Genomic DNA, 14,513 nt, shown 5'->3' on the forward strand with positions numbered 1-14,513 from the left:
TTAGTTATATCAGTTCATCTCTCTGTCATCGCTCTGTGTCTGTCTCTCTTTTATTCTTTCATTTCTATCTCTGTCGCTCACATTTCTCTGGTGAAAAGAATGAAAACTTTGAAATTAAAGTAATATTGTTAATTCACGTGTAATGATTATAAGGCAGTTACCTACTAAAAATGACTTGAGCCCATTTATAAAAATCATAATAAAGATAACAAAGAAGAAAATGAAATTAAATTTGCTATGTCAGTTGATCTTAATAATGGCATTCCTGGCAACTAAGTCAAAAGATAAATGCTGAGTTTTAGAATTTCATAAATACAATTATATTTATTCTTGTTTTTCTGTATAGCACTTTAATAGGACAGATAAATCACTTGTCCATTTATTTGACAAATATGTACTGAGTTACCTATAAAAGCATAAAGATTCAGGACCTTTCTTAAAGGAACACACAGGTCACTGATAAAGACAGACATTTAAATTGGTAATAAATTTTACTGTGGTTGAGAGCCTCATTACTTGAGGCTGGTCCATGATCCAAGAGCATCAGCATCACCTTGGAACCTGTTAGAAATGCAGAATCTCAGATTCCATCCCAGATTAATGAATCAGAATCTACATGTTAACAAGATCTCCAGGTGATTTATATGCACATTAAGTCTGAACAGCACTATTTAGAGTATCTACATAAATTTCAACTGCACTTAACTGCTCCAGAAATCTCACTTCTGAGAATCAATCTTACCAAAATAATAGCAAGAGTCTGCAACTATACATAACAAAAATGTTCAGTATAGCATTGTTTGTAAACTTCTCCATGAAACATTTATTTCACTCAGGGTGTATTCTGTTCCATCTCTACTTGGAACTATATGTTTCCAGTTACTTTTTTATTCATGTCGTTATTCAATAGGGACTATTGTTTCTGGGCAATTTTGTTTAGAAATTTTTCTGACAACTTGGGGGGATAACTGTTAATAAGCATAAGGTCAGTTGCTTTCTTTTAGAGTGTTTTGTAAAATATATTATGTTTTTTGTCAAAGCTGTATAAGTCTAGCTATTTTCTTTGCAAAATATCTTGCAGATGCCAACTGGTATTAAGCCAACATGTCTATTTTTTACTGTCTTTATATATTTGAATTTGCTGCTTATCAGAAGCCTGTTTTTTCTAGATTTTCCCCTTCTATTTGTATCTAAAACCCTGTCTTTTTTCTACAACACTATGTTAGTGGAAAGATACATGTCTTCAGGGGATATACCTTTTAACACAAAAAGCTAGGAAACAATGATCATTAGCAGTGAAAGTAAACACTGAAAAGTGAAGTAAAATTTAAAAAGACAGAGATACTTAAAATATAGTAAAACTTGGAGAATTTTTTAAGGAATGAAAAATACAAGGAATAATATGACCTGTTATTACCAAAAATAGGATAACAATTTTGAACTAAAACAATACATCAAAAGTAAAACCTACAATTATATTTAAACTGTATTTGCACTGGTTGTTCCTGTTATTCTACGCTTTATAGCAGTTTTTGATACATGAAACTCACACAAAAGCAAAATAGACATTCACAGTAAGATTTTCAAGGATAAGAAAGCTGAATGACTGGGAAGATATTTGCCATAAATGCACTTTTTTTTTTCACCTGGGTGGAATGATATATACTGGAGTCAGTATACTAGTCCATGGGTAGTAGTAATGTTAAAATAAAATACAGCCGACATCCAAGAGTTACCGTCATTTCAGTTAAAAAAGAAATAACCTCAAAACTCAGTGCACTGCAACTACACAACACAATACTGGCTGTGTCTCCCCAGTATTATGTCTCGTCAGTATATATGGATCCCGTGCTCTGAGTGTCTGCTCATTCTGGGAATCAAGTTGAAAAAGGCTCTCATTGGAACATGCCATCTTACTGGCAGATGGCAAAGGCATAAAAAGAAAAAATGAGCATAATAATTTCTGATGTGTTTCAAAACTTGTACTGAATCATGGAACATCTGGCTCTTATGAAGTCTGCTGACCTCATCATTTTCTATTTTCGATATCAAGTTAAAGGGCAGCACTCACTTTTCTTTACAATGGACCGTTAATTCATGCATGGGCTTCCCTAGAGGCTCGGTGGTGAAGAATACCCTTGCCAATGCAGTAGAGGCAGGTTCGATTCCTAGGTCAGGAAGATCCCCTGGAGACGGAAATGGCAACCCACTCCAGTATTCTTGCTTGGAGAATCCCGTGGACAGAGGAACCTGATGGGCTACAGTCCATGAGGTCACAAAGAGTCAGACATAACTTAGTGACTGAACCACAGCAATACATGTGTGCATGTTTGCATCCATGACACAGTTAAAATTGCAAATAATAAACTACTGCATTTTATTGATTTATCTGTAGATTCTGTTACTCATTCTCTTTTCCATTGCTTCTGGTTGTGAAATTTTGAAAAAGCTAAAAGCTTTTATGTAAGCTAAAAGCTATATATGTAAGAATGCAAGTTGAGAAGATCCAAGTGAAAAGGTAATAGAATGAAAGTTCTTTCATTTCTGTTTCTCCTGGACACAAAATCGACTCTTGAAAACCATGACAGAAAAATACATAATTGTGAGGTCCACAATATAGGAAATATACCTAATCTTACCCTATGAACTAACCCTAGGATAACATTAAAGTCATGATTTTTTTTTTGCGCTTTTACAGTCCTCTGTTTTGTATTCTCTATGAAAGCAATCTTCAGTATGTGCTTTTAAAGTCCATAAACCTCCACAGCATTTTAGTTGTAAAAGGCACAGCTGCATGATTTCTATGTGAAATAATCACATCTTTTTATATCTACAGTCATTAATCCTTTTCACTTTCTAATGGACTCAGAATGTTGAATCACTTGGAAATCACATTTAGTTTTTACAAAATGGGTGGATGTCCTTTGGCACTCATGTCATGCTTATGAGCTACAGCTGGCTTTAAAAATGTGAATGAAAATTACTTTTGAACACACAATTTTGGTTGATTGAATAATATATCACTTTTCAAATCTGAATATTTTTACATAGAATTGTGATGTACTTATGTATCAGTTCTTTCAGTTCAATCACTCAGTCGAGTCTGACTCTTTGCGACCCCATGGACTGCAGCACACCAGGCCTCCCTGTCCACCAACTCCCAGAGTTTACTCAAACTTATGTCCATTGAATTGGTGGTGCCATCCAACCATCTCATCTGTCATCCCTTTCTCCTCCCACCTTCAATCTTTCCCAGCATCAGGGTCTTTTCAAATGACTCAGTTCTTTGCATCAGGTGGCCAAAGTATTGGAGTTTCAGCTTCAGTATCAATTGAACATTCAATTGATATCTAATGAACATTCAGGACTTATTTCCTTTAGGATGGACTGATTGGATCTCCTTGCAGTCCAAGGGAATCTCAAGAGTCTTCTCCAACACCACAGTTCAAAAGCATCAATTCTTTGGCGCTCAGCTTTCTTTATAATCCAACTCTCATATCCACACATGACTACTGGAAAATCCATAGCCTTGACTAGATGGATCTTTGTTGGCAAAATAATGCCTCTGCTTTTTAATATGCTGTCTACCTTGGTCATAACTTTTATTCCAATGAGTAAGCATCTTTTAATTTCATGGCTGCAGTCACTATCTGCAGTGATTTTTGAGCCCCCCCAAATAGTCTTTCACTGTTTCCATTGTTTCCCCATCTATTTGCCATGAAGTGATGGGACTGGATGTCATGATCTTAGTTTTCTGAATGATGAGCTTTAAGCCTACTTTTTCACTCTCCTCTTTCACTTTCATCAAGAGGCTCTTTAGTTCTGCTGCACTTTCTGCCATAAGGGTGGTGTCATCTGCATATCTGAGGTTATTGATATTTCTCCCAGCAGTCTTGATTCCAGCTTGTGCTTCCTCAAGCCCAGCATTTCTCATGATGTACTCTGCCTATAAGTTAAATAAGCAGGGTGACAATATTCAGCCTTGATGTACTCATTTTCCTATTTGGGAACCAATCTGTTCCGTGTCCAATTCTAACTGTTGCTTCCTGACCTACACACAGATTTTTCAAGTGGCAGGTCAGGTGGTCTGGTATTCCCATCTCTTGAAGAATTTCCCACAGTTTATTGTGATCCACACAGTCAAACGCTTTGGTGTAGTCAGTAAGGCAGACATCGATGTCTTTTCTAACTGTCTTACTTTTGGGATGATCCAGCGGATGTTGGCAATTTGATCTCTGGTTCCTCTGCTTTTGCTAAAAGCAGCTTGAACAGCTGGAAGTTCACAGTTCTCATATTGCTGAAGCCTGACTTGGAGAATTTTGAGCATCCCTTTGCTAGCATGTGAGATGCGTGCAATTGTGCGGTAGTTTAACATTCTTTTGCATTGCCTTTCTTAGGGACTGGAATAAAAACTGACCTTTTCCAGTCTTGTGGCCACTGCTGAGTTTTCCAAATTTGCTGACATACTGAGTGCAGCCCTTTCACAGCATCATACTTTAGGATTTGAAATAGCTCAACTGGAATTCCATCATGTCCACTAGCTTTGTTTATAATGATGATTGCTAAGGCCCACTTGACTTCACATTCCAGGATGTCTGGCTCTAGGTGAGTGATCACACCATCGTGATTATCTAGATTGTGAAGATCTTTTTTGTACAGTTCTTCTGTGTATTCTTGCCACCTCTTCTTAATATCTTCTCCTTCTGTTAGGTCCATAACCATTTCTGTCCTTTATAAAGCCTATCTTTGCTTGATTGTATTATATTATATTTTCCTCAGTTTTTCTTAGAATATTTGTTATTTTTCTTTCATTTATCCTAATACACAATAATTATATAATAGAATATCTATGCATAGGAAATTCAAAAAAATGTTTATCAATTTTTAATTTTAGTGTATTGTAATCAGTAAGAGTACATCATAAGAAACACTGGGCTGGATGAAGCACAAGCTGGAATCAAGATTTCCAGGAGAAATATCAATAATCTCAGATATGTAGATGGCAGAAAGTGAAGAAGAACTAAAGAGCCTCTTGATGAAAGTGAAAGAGGAGAGTGAAAAAGTTGGCTTAAAGCTCAACATTCAGAAAATTAAGATCATGGCATCCAGTCCCATCACTTCATGGGAAATATATGGGGAAACAGTGGAAACAATGGCTGACTTTATTTTTCTGGGCTCCAAAATCACTGCAGATGGTGACTGCAGCCATGAAATTAAAAGATGCTTACTCCTTGGAAGGAAAGTTATGACCAACCTAGACATTAAAAAGCAGAGACATTACTTTGCCAACAAAGGTCCGTCTAGTCAAGGCTATGGTTTTTCCAATGGTCATGTATGGATGTGAGAGCTGGACTATAAAGAAAGCTGAGCGCCAAAGAATTGATGCTTTTGAACTGTGGTGTTGGAGAAGACTCTTGAGAGTCCCTTGGACTGCAAGGAGATCCAGCCAGTCCATCCTAAAGGAGATCAGCCCTGGGTGTTCATTGGAAGGACTGATGTTGAAACTAAAGCTCCAATACTTTGGCCACCTGATGCAAAGAGCTGACTCATTTGAAAAAACTCTGATGGGAAAGATTGAGGGCAGGAGGAGAAGGGGTGATAGAGGATGAGATGGTTGGATGGCATCACCGACTCAATGGACATGGGTTTGTGTAGACTCCGGGAGTTGGTGATGGACAGGGAGGCCTGGTGTCCTGCGGTTCATGGGGTCACAATGAGTCAGACACGACTGAGCGACTGAACTGAAGTGAACTGACCTGAATCAGTAAGTGTGTTAAAGAAAGTTATCTGGACATTTGATAAAGAACAGTAAGACAGATTTTATGCATGGGGCCTCTGGCAATTGAGTTGTATAGCAGGGGAGATTGTGCTTAATTATGAGCAGAGCCAGGAAAATGGTGCATTTGGTCTATGAGCAGAGTAGAAGGGTTGGTAGATAGAATATTACAGAGAAGGCAGAGTAATTCTTTTTAAAGACACCTAACAGGAATCTTTGGAGAAGGCAATGGCACCCCACTCCAGTACTCTTGCCTGGAAAATTCCATGGACGGAGGAGCCTGGTAGGCTCCAGTCTATGGGGTCGCTAAGAGTTGGGCACGACTGAGCGACTTCACTTTCACTTTTCACTTTCATACATTGGAGAAGGAAATGGCAACCCACTCCGGTGCTCTTGCCTGGAGAATCCCAGGGACAGGGGAGCCTAGTGAGCTACTGTCTATGGGCCGCACATAGTCAGACACGACTGAAGCGACTTAGCAGAAGCAGCAGCAGCAGCAGCAGCAGCGGCAACAGGAATCTTGCTGAAGGCAGACCAGGGTTACCAAATGTCACCAGGGAGATGGTGATGGATGCGGAATTTGGTCAGCTATTAAAGATGATCAGATGTTCAGGCTAGGGGATTCTTGCTAAAGTGACTTGACAGAATTCTTCCTAAAGTTGGACTCGCACATGCCTATAGAAAGAGTCTAGTCAAAACAAGCTCATATGAGTTTGTCTTGAGTTCAAGGAGAAAAACTTTCTCAACTGATTTATTTTTTCAAACTTTTGAAATTTTCTAAGGATTTTTTAATGGAATATATGGCCAATATGTTCTATGTACTGTTGAGAAGAAATTTTCATTTCCTCTTTATTATTATAAGGTTTCATATTTCACTAGATGATCTATCTTATTAAGTAGGTTTTGTAGATCTCTATTGTTACATTTTTACCCCACGAATGTATCTAGGTCTAGGAAACATGTTCTGGAGTCTCGTAACATTGTCAGCGTATGGATATTTTAACCTGTATCTTCTGTGTTCTACTTTATGAAAAGTGTTTCAGTTAAAGCAGATTTGCAAGTTTTAGTCTTTAGCACTATTCAGTCTATTTCGTTTTCTGATGTAATAATTTTGACCTGAAGAGATGATTAATTTTTCTTTCGTTTTTATTTACTTTTATCAAGATATCTTTTTCATTTGGTTTTTAACTGTTGTTTTCTGTTTGTTTGTTTTTTTCTGTTTTTTTCTGTTTTTAAGAAGAGACACTGTTTGCTGTCTTAGTCTGTTCAGGCTGCTATAGCAAAATACCAAAGACTGGGTAACTTGTAAACAGCAGAAACACCTTGCTCAAAGTTCTGGAAGCTAGAAGTCAGAGATCAGAGTGCCAAGATGGTTGAGTGAGGGCTGTCTTCCACTAACAGATTTTTCCTTGTATATTCTCATTGCAGGAGGGACAAAGAATCTCTTGGTAGACTCATTTACAAAGCATGACTTCCATTCCTGAGGGCTCTGCTCTCATAAGCCAGGCATGTCCCACAGACCCCACCTCCTAATACCATGATCTTAGAAGGACAGAATTTCAGCATATGAATTTTGTGAGACACAAACATTCAGATCATAACACTTACATGTGTCATGGAGCTGCCTTATGACTTCTTAGATCATAAGAAGATAATGGCACTGATCTTTCTGTCTCCATGTGCAAGATGTTTGCTTGGGTACATGTGTGAGTTGGTCTCAGATTCAGTGAAACAAAATTTCCAAACCAGTTCATCCTTCCCTTCGAGGGTAAATGGTTGCTGCTTTTTTTTTTTTTTTTTTCCCTTATAGTATTTGACATAAATATTTCTTTTTGCTTTCAGATGTTCCCATCTGAAGTCTGGTTACCGTGCAAATGACTTAATGCTGTTGATAATTTGATCCACTCGTTTATATATTTGAAGGTCTTTTTTTTTTCCTTCCGTAATTCCAATCTGCTTGATTTCCAGGATATGTGTGTGTGTGTTTGTGAGCGCGTGCACACACACGCACATGCACACACTCAGTTGTGTTTCACACTTTGTGACCCTCCGGAATGTAGCCCACCAGGCTCCTCTGTCCATGGAATTTTCCAGGCAAGGATATAGGAGTGAGTTGTCATTTCCTTCTCCAGGGGGTCTTCCAGACCCAGGGATCAACCCACGTCTCTTGCATCTCCTGCTTTGGCATATGCTGAGTTCCAAATACAAACTGAGAATGCTACTTTCTGAAATAACATTGTTGACACATTATTTCTGATAGCAACTCACCTTATCTCTTGCAGAGAAGTAGAAACTGTCACTTAGAATTAGATGGTCACTAGACTGTGTCATTTTAAAACTGGCATTATTTTTAATTTTGAGAAGACAAACAAACTCTTCTTCTGCTAGAAATCTTATTTGGTGTTTTAGGAAATTGGCTTGCCAATTTGTCAATGGGCATAATGCCACCTGAACAGATGGGTTTCTGAAAGAATGAGAACAAGCTTCAAGTCTGACAATTATATGCTAGATGATCCAAGAATCTGGAAGTCTGAGAATGGCAAGTTCTTAATGTTAGTCTTAAATGGCATTGATACTTTTTTATCAACATTCAAATGTTGATGCAGCTTAACTGTAATTCGCTTAACTTCAAATTTCACCTTAGAGGGTCCATTATCAAGAACCTAAAGCTCCCATGGATGTTAGTGATTTCTACAAAGCTACCAACACACAATAATATAATATTTAATGTCATGTATTTGTTGTTGTTTAGTCGCTCAGTTGTGTCCGATTTTTTGTGACCCCATGGATTGCAGCACACAAGAAACCTCTGAGCTTCAGTTCAGTTCAGTCATCTCCGACTCACTGTGACCCCATGAACTGCAGCACTCCAGGCCTCCCTGTCCATCACCAACTCCCAGAATTTACTCAAACTCATGTCCTTGAAGTCCATGATGCCATCCAACCATCTCATCCCCTTCTCCTCTGCCTTCAATCTTTCCCAGCATCAGGGTCTTTTCAAATGTGTCAGTTCTTCACATCAGGTGGCCAAGGTATTGGAATTTCACCTTCAGCATCAGTCAGTCCAATGAATATTCAGGATCAATTTCCTTTAGGATGGACTGGTTGGATCTCCTTGCAGTCCAAGGGACTCTCAAGAGTCTTCTCCAACACCACAGTTAAAAAGCATTAATTCTTCGGTGCTCAGCTTTCTTTATAGTCCAACTCTCACATCCACACATGACTACTGGAAAAAATACAGCTTTGACTAGACGGACCTTTGTTGGCAAAGTAATGTCTCTGCTTTTTAATGTCTAGGTTTGTCATAACTTTTCTTCTAAGAAGCAGATGTTTTTTAATTTCATGGCTGCAGTCAACATCTGCAGTGATTTTGGAGCCCAAAACAATTCAGTCTCTCACTGTTGCCATTGTTTCCTCATTTATTTGCCATGAAGTGATGGGACTGGTTGCCATGATCTTAGTTTTCTGAATGTTGAGCTTTAAGCCAACTTTTTCACTCTCTTGCACTTTCATCAAGAGGCTCTTTAGTTCTTCGCTTTCTGCCATAAGGGTGGTTTCATCTGCATACCTGAGGTTATTTATATTTCTCCCAGCAATCTTGATTCCAGCTTGTGCTTCAACCAGCCCAGCATTTCTCATGATAACCTCTGAGCTTAATACACATATTTATATAATTGTATAGTCATATATATGTTTTCTCTGCATTTTAAAGATACAATTGAAAGCAGGCAATGTTTTGAAGTGGTCTTCCAGGGTGGCTCAGTGGTAAGGAATCTGCTTGCCAATCAGGAAATGTGGGTTTGATCCTTGGGTCTGAAAGATCCCCTGGGGAAGGAAATGGCCACCTTTCCAGGATTCTTGCCTGAGAAATCAAGAGTTGGACATTACTTAGCAACTAAACAACAATATTTTGTAATATACTTGATCAAGTTTCCATTTGCCATAACGATCTATAGTAACTATTGTTTATTTTACATATTTTCTTATCTTAATTTGCTTAATTTTGGGGCTACATTAGTGTTAGATAAGCTAAACCATACGAAAAAGTCAATAAAATCTAGAGAAAAAATTCTCCAAAAGCTTGCTATTCAGTGCTTACTAAATATGTATTCACAACCATGATCATCCCGGGTACTTTAATAGGTATGTGTGAAATATTTGTGAACAAAAATATAAATAAAACTCCCTTCCCATTTGTTATCTGTCACTCTTTTGTTTCATAATGGTTATAATCTAGGCTTCCTCAGTTGCAGGTAATTTAAACACTGATTTTAAGTGGAAAATGGAATAATGTAAAATATTATTCATGCAGGAGAGGAGTCACTCACAATTTTTGTGGACAAGCGGAAGCTGAGCAAACGATCTGAAGGAAGTGACCCCAGCGCCAATAGCTCCTCGGTTACTCTGGAGACTCTACACCAACTGGCTGCTTCCTATTTCATTGACAGGGACAGCACCCTTCGGAGACTTCACCACATTCAAATCGCATCCACTGCTATAAAGGTATGAATATGTTTATCTTATGATTATATCATACCATGAGGCTTCCCTGGTGGTTTAGTGGTAAAGTATCTGCCTGCAGTGCTGGAGACTGGGTTTCAATCCCTGGGTCGGGAATATCCTCTGGAGAAGGGAATGGCAGCCAGCTCCAGTATTCTTGCCTTGAGAATTCCATGGACAGGGGAGCCTGGCATTCTACAGACCATGGGGTTGCAACAATTGGATATGACTTAGAGACTAAACCATCATATCATACCACTGTGTTTTCCGTCTCTAAGATCCGTTTCTATGTATGTTCATGGCTCACTGATTTAAACCATGGTGTCTTGAAGAATAATGTATTATTTCCTTTTGTTTTGAGTTTTGCAATACATTTAAGGTGAAATTATATATATATATATATTTTCATGTAATTTTGTTAACTGGATAATTGGATTAAGGTTTTTCAAGTCAGAGCATTAATTGAAATGCACATGAATTGAGTTATCCTTGGCTACTTAGACTCACACACAAAGCATACATGGATGAAACCTTGTTTTAATAATACTGATTTCTTTTGTAAAACTTCATAATTTGATTTGTGTGCATTTAAAAACATTATCCTGAGTAGTGGATGATTGGGCTCAAAATGAGTCAGTGGCACAAAAATCATTAAGAAGTCTGATTCGAGGAGTATTTCCCCCTTTGTTTTTTAAGACACAGTTAAGGAGTACAAGTAGTTGTTTTTAAGTCTCTAGAAGTCAATATACACCATAATCTGGAACTAGTGGACAAATCCATGTGTTTGCTAAAATCTTTAGCCTTTGACTCAACTAAAGTTGACTTTATGAGTGCTGAGAGAATGGGAAAACAGGATACCTTTAATTTTCAGAAGAAAGAGAAAGAGAAAGACAGAGAGAGAGAGAAGCAGTAGTTTCCAGAACAATAGATGTTTTGACATATTTCTCTGGAAGTTTGGATAAGCATGTTGTTGTGTTTGGGTTTGGCCAGGGGCCATTGTAAAATTAACAGACCATAGAGTTGGCACAATATCATGGGGTGATTCTGGACAAAGTAGTAAGAACAAAATAAAACATAAAGAGCATTTCTTAGTGTTTTAAATGTAACATGTCATAATTAATGTAAAAACCAGTCATTAAATATATCATTGTATTGCTTTGTGAGATTAAAATTAGTATTTATATTTTTTCAGTTACTTGAAAAATTAGTACATTGATATGTTGAGAATGCTAGACAAATTAGCCTAAGGTACATCTTTTGTCTAAGATTCTCCTAGAGAGAATAAAAGGTTACATGAAAATATCTTTAGCTTAAGAGTTGCACAAATAATAACTGCCGATTTCCAATACTGTTTGTAAATGAGGTTAAGAAAAAGACTTCTGTAGAGATAAATTGTACAATGATAGTCTACCTCTGACCATAGAATTTAGGTTATATTGAGTAATCAAGTATATAAATAATATTTATGCCATATAGATACCAATGTGGCCAGCATGAATGCAGATGTTGATTAATTTTAAAATATTGTAAGGTAGAGTAGTGTTGTAGGTATTTAGCTTAAGGTTACTGAGAGGAAATAGGCTTTTTCAGAAATCAATTTCAGTGATATAAACAGTGACTTAAAGTATATTTTCTAATAGAAGACATCATTGTTGTAAGTGTGTTTATTATATGGCTATTGATTTTTCACTCAGCACACCAAGTAGAATTATACAATAGAGTTTTTGTATCCATAGTAAGTATTCATTCACAGTTCATATCAAAACTTAATGGATATTTGTACATACTCTTTTGTCCCAGAATAGAAATCTGTATCATAAAAGGCACATGTTTTAATGGCTAGGCTATTGTATGCAGGCAGTGTTCTTAGACACTGATGCTACAGCTGATGTTGATAAGGCTTCATGGATGGTAGAAATGAGCCAGCCTCAAAGTAGAAGTGACTTTTATCAATGAGTAAGCTCACAGGAGCTCTAGGGAACACAGAGGAGTAGCCTGGAGTGTGGGAGAGTGAACAGTTTTGCCTTGAAAGGACTCCAGAAAATACTCTTTATCCAGTAGTCTTGGAAGGGAGTTCTAATGCACACAATGGAAATAGTTTCTAGAGTAATTATATTTATTTATTTTTGGCTGTTCTGCGTCTTGGTTGCCGTCTGGACTTTTTTCTAGTTGCATTGAGCAGGGGCTACTCCCTAGTTGTGGTTTGAGGGCTTCTGACTGTGGCTTCTCATTGCAGACCATGGGCTCTAGGGAACGAGTGCAGGCTTCGGTGGCTTCAGCTCCCAGGCTTTAGAGCACAGGCTTAGTAGTTGTGGTGCCTGGGCTTAGTTGCTCTGTAGTGTGTGGTATCTCACAGACCAGGGATCAAACCCATGTCTCCTGCACTGGCAGGCAGATTCTGTATCACAGTAACTAAGGAAGTCTCCATAATGGAAATATTTTAAAGTGTGTGTAGCAGGGCTGGAAACAGGAAAAAAAAGTGGAACTTTAGATCAGGGAGAGGAAACAGAGAACAATATAGGAATGATATAGAGATGGATGGATTGTAAAGAAAAGTTCACATATCTTATCTGTAACTAAGAAAAAAAGGGAATGAGGTATGTGTACTGGGAGCAACAAGGTTCAGAAAATAATCTGAAAGTACCCAAGGCCTGCAAGGGTGAGGTAGTAGGAGCTGGGAAAGAGGGGAGGGCCATCAGACTTTTCAGGATTAAATTCAAACATGGATGGAGTTCCCACCTGAGGCAGTAAAGTAGCTAGTGATTATCTGACCCATGGTCAGCTGCAGTCTGGGCTACTGTGAAAGCTCTGGGAAAGATTCTTGAGCAGCTCTACAGGGTCCTTGAATTTCATGCACACTTTTATTATGCTGTGTAATTTTCTGGAGAGAGTATCTTTTATTTTTCCTTAGTTATCAAATGTATAGATAAAAGATAAAAGATGTCCCTCCTCAAGTATAAGATTATAATTGCTTAGATGTAATTGGACAGGGTGAAAGGGACTGAATGGCTACGGTAGTGGGTGTGTTAGCAAAATCCAAGGGTATTCAACTTCTGAAATCCTTTTACCTGAATAAACAACTGACTGCAAAGTGCTTTTGTAGTATATTTAAAATCAAAAGCTGAAAAATTCTACCAACTCTCTAAAGGTTCAATGTGTTGCTTTTATATTTTAAAGATTCACACTAGGGATACCAAGATCTACAATTTCTTTGATTAGATAAAAAACCTTGGATTTTAAGTGTCATGTAATTGGCATGTAATTTCTTGAACAAATGTTGTATGAAGATGTGTCATGATTCATAGAATCTAGGAGACAGAGTATTGTTAAAAAATAAAGTCAAATAAGTTCATCATCAGATAACAGCAAAAATATTGTTAAATCTGCATTATCGTGCCTGCTTTTATCATGCTAAATCTTTAAAAAACACAGGAGTTGAATGAATAGCATTGACTATGAACCAGTTTCTAGAAAAGGAAATTGAACAAATGGTTGCTTTTATCTCTTATAATCATGAATGTAAATGTAGACTGAAGTTCATTAACACATCTATAAACAAAAAAGGAATGGCTCAAATGCCTATATAGCTTAATTAACTGCTATATTATTCCAATAATGGCATTTATGTCAAATATTATTTCTCAATATAATTATTAGTGCAAAAAATATCAAGTATAATGTCTAGGATTCTCCATTATTTTCAGAATATTCAATTAAATTGACTCAAGTTACCTAAAAAAATCACACTAACATATTCTTTAGGTTTATTTTGAAATAGTTGAATGAACTTTAATATGATTGTCAAAGATGAGAAAAATAAAAATATATATATTGTGGGAAATTTAATCAATTGCCTGATATGCTATATACATTTTCCAAAATTTCCTTTATACTCTGTTTTAAATTAAAATTTTGAATCTGTTAAAACTCTAAAAGTTATCATTATTTTTCTAAAAGAAAAGATACAATGATTACAATACAATACAAAAAGATACAATACAATAATATATTCCTAGCATTTTCCTAACATAGAAAATTTACTGGAAATATATTTAAAATTATGGTGTTTAGAATTTTTTTGAACAAATTTAGTGAAAGGCACAAACAATATGATAAAATCAACTTACAGGTCAATATTCCAGCTAAAAAATCCATCTTCAAATGATGTTTTGGTGCTGCATAGTTTACTAAGGGTGGTCAAGGTGATACTGAGAAGAAGTTCCATGACTTTAGAGCT

The 14,513-nt window shown here is 37.0% G+C and overlaps 1 protein-coding gene across 3 annotated transcripts in view; it reads left to right on the forward strand.

Annotated features, from left to right (window-relative positions):
* BRINP3 (BMP/retinoic acid inducible neural specific 3) overlaps positions 1-14,513 on the forward strand; it is a 486,602-nt gene that overhangs the window by 250,895 nt on the left and 221,194 nt on the right. For all 3 annotated transcript variants that reach the window (XM_027564433.1, XM_027564432.1, XM_027564431.1), the window contains exon 4: positions 10,089-10,279. In XM_027564433.1, coding sequence (XP_027420234.1) covers positions 10,089-10,279 — 191 coding nt within the window. The remainder of the gene's footprint in view (positions 1-10,088; positions 10,280-14,513) is intronic.

Source organism: Bos indicus x Bos taurus, chromosome 16 (genome assembly GCF_003369695.1).
Source record: "Bos indicus x Bos taurus breed Angus x Brahman F1 hybrid chromosome 16, Bos_hybrid_MaternalHap_v2.0, whole genome shotgun sequence".
Lineage (NCBI taxonomy): Eukaryota > Metazoa > Chordata > Mammalia > Artiodactyla > Bovidae > Bos > Bos indicus x Bos taurus.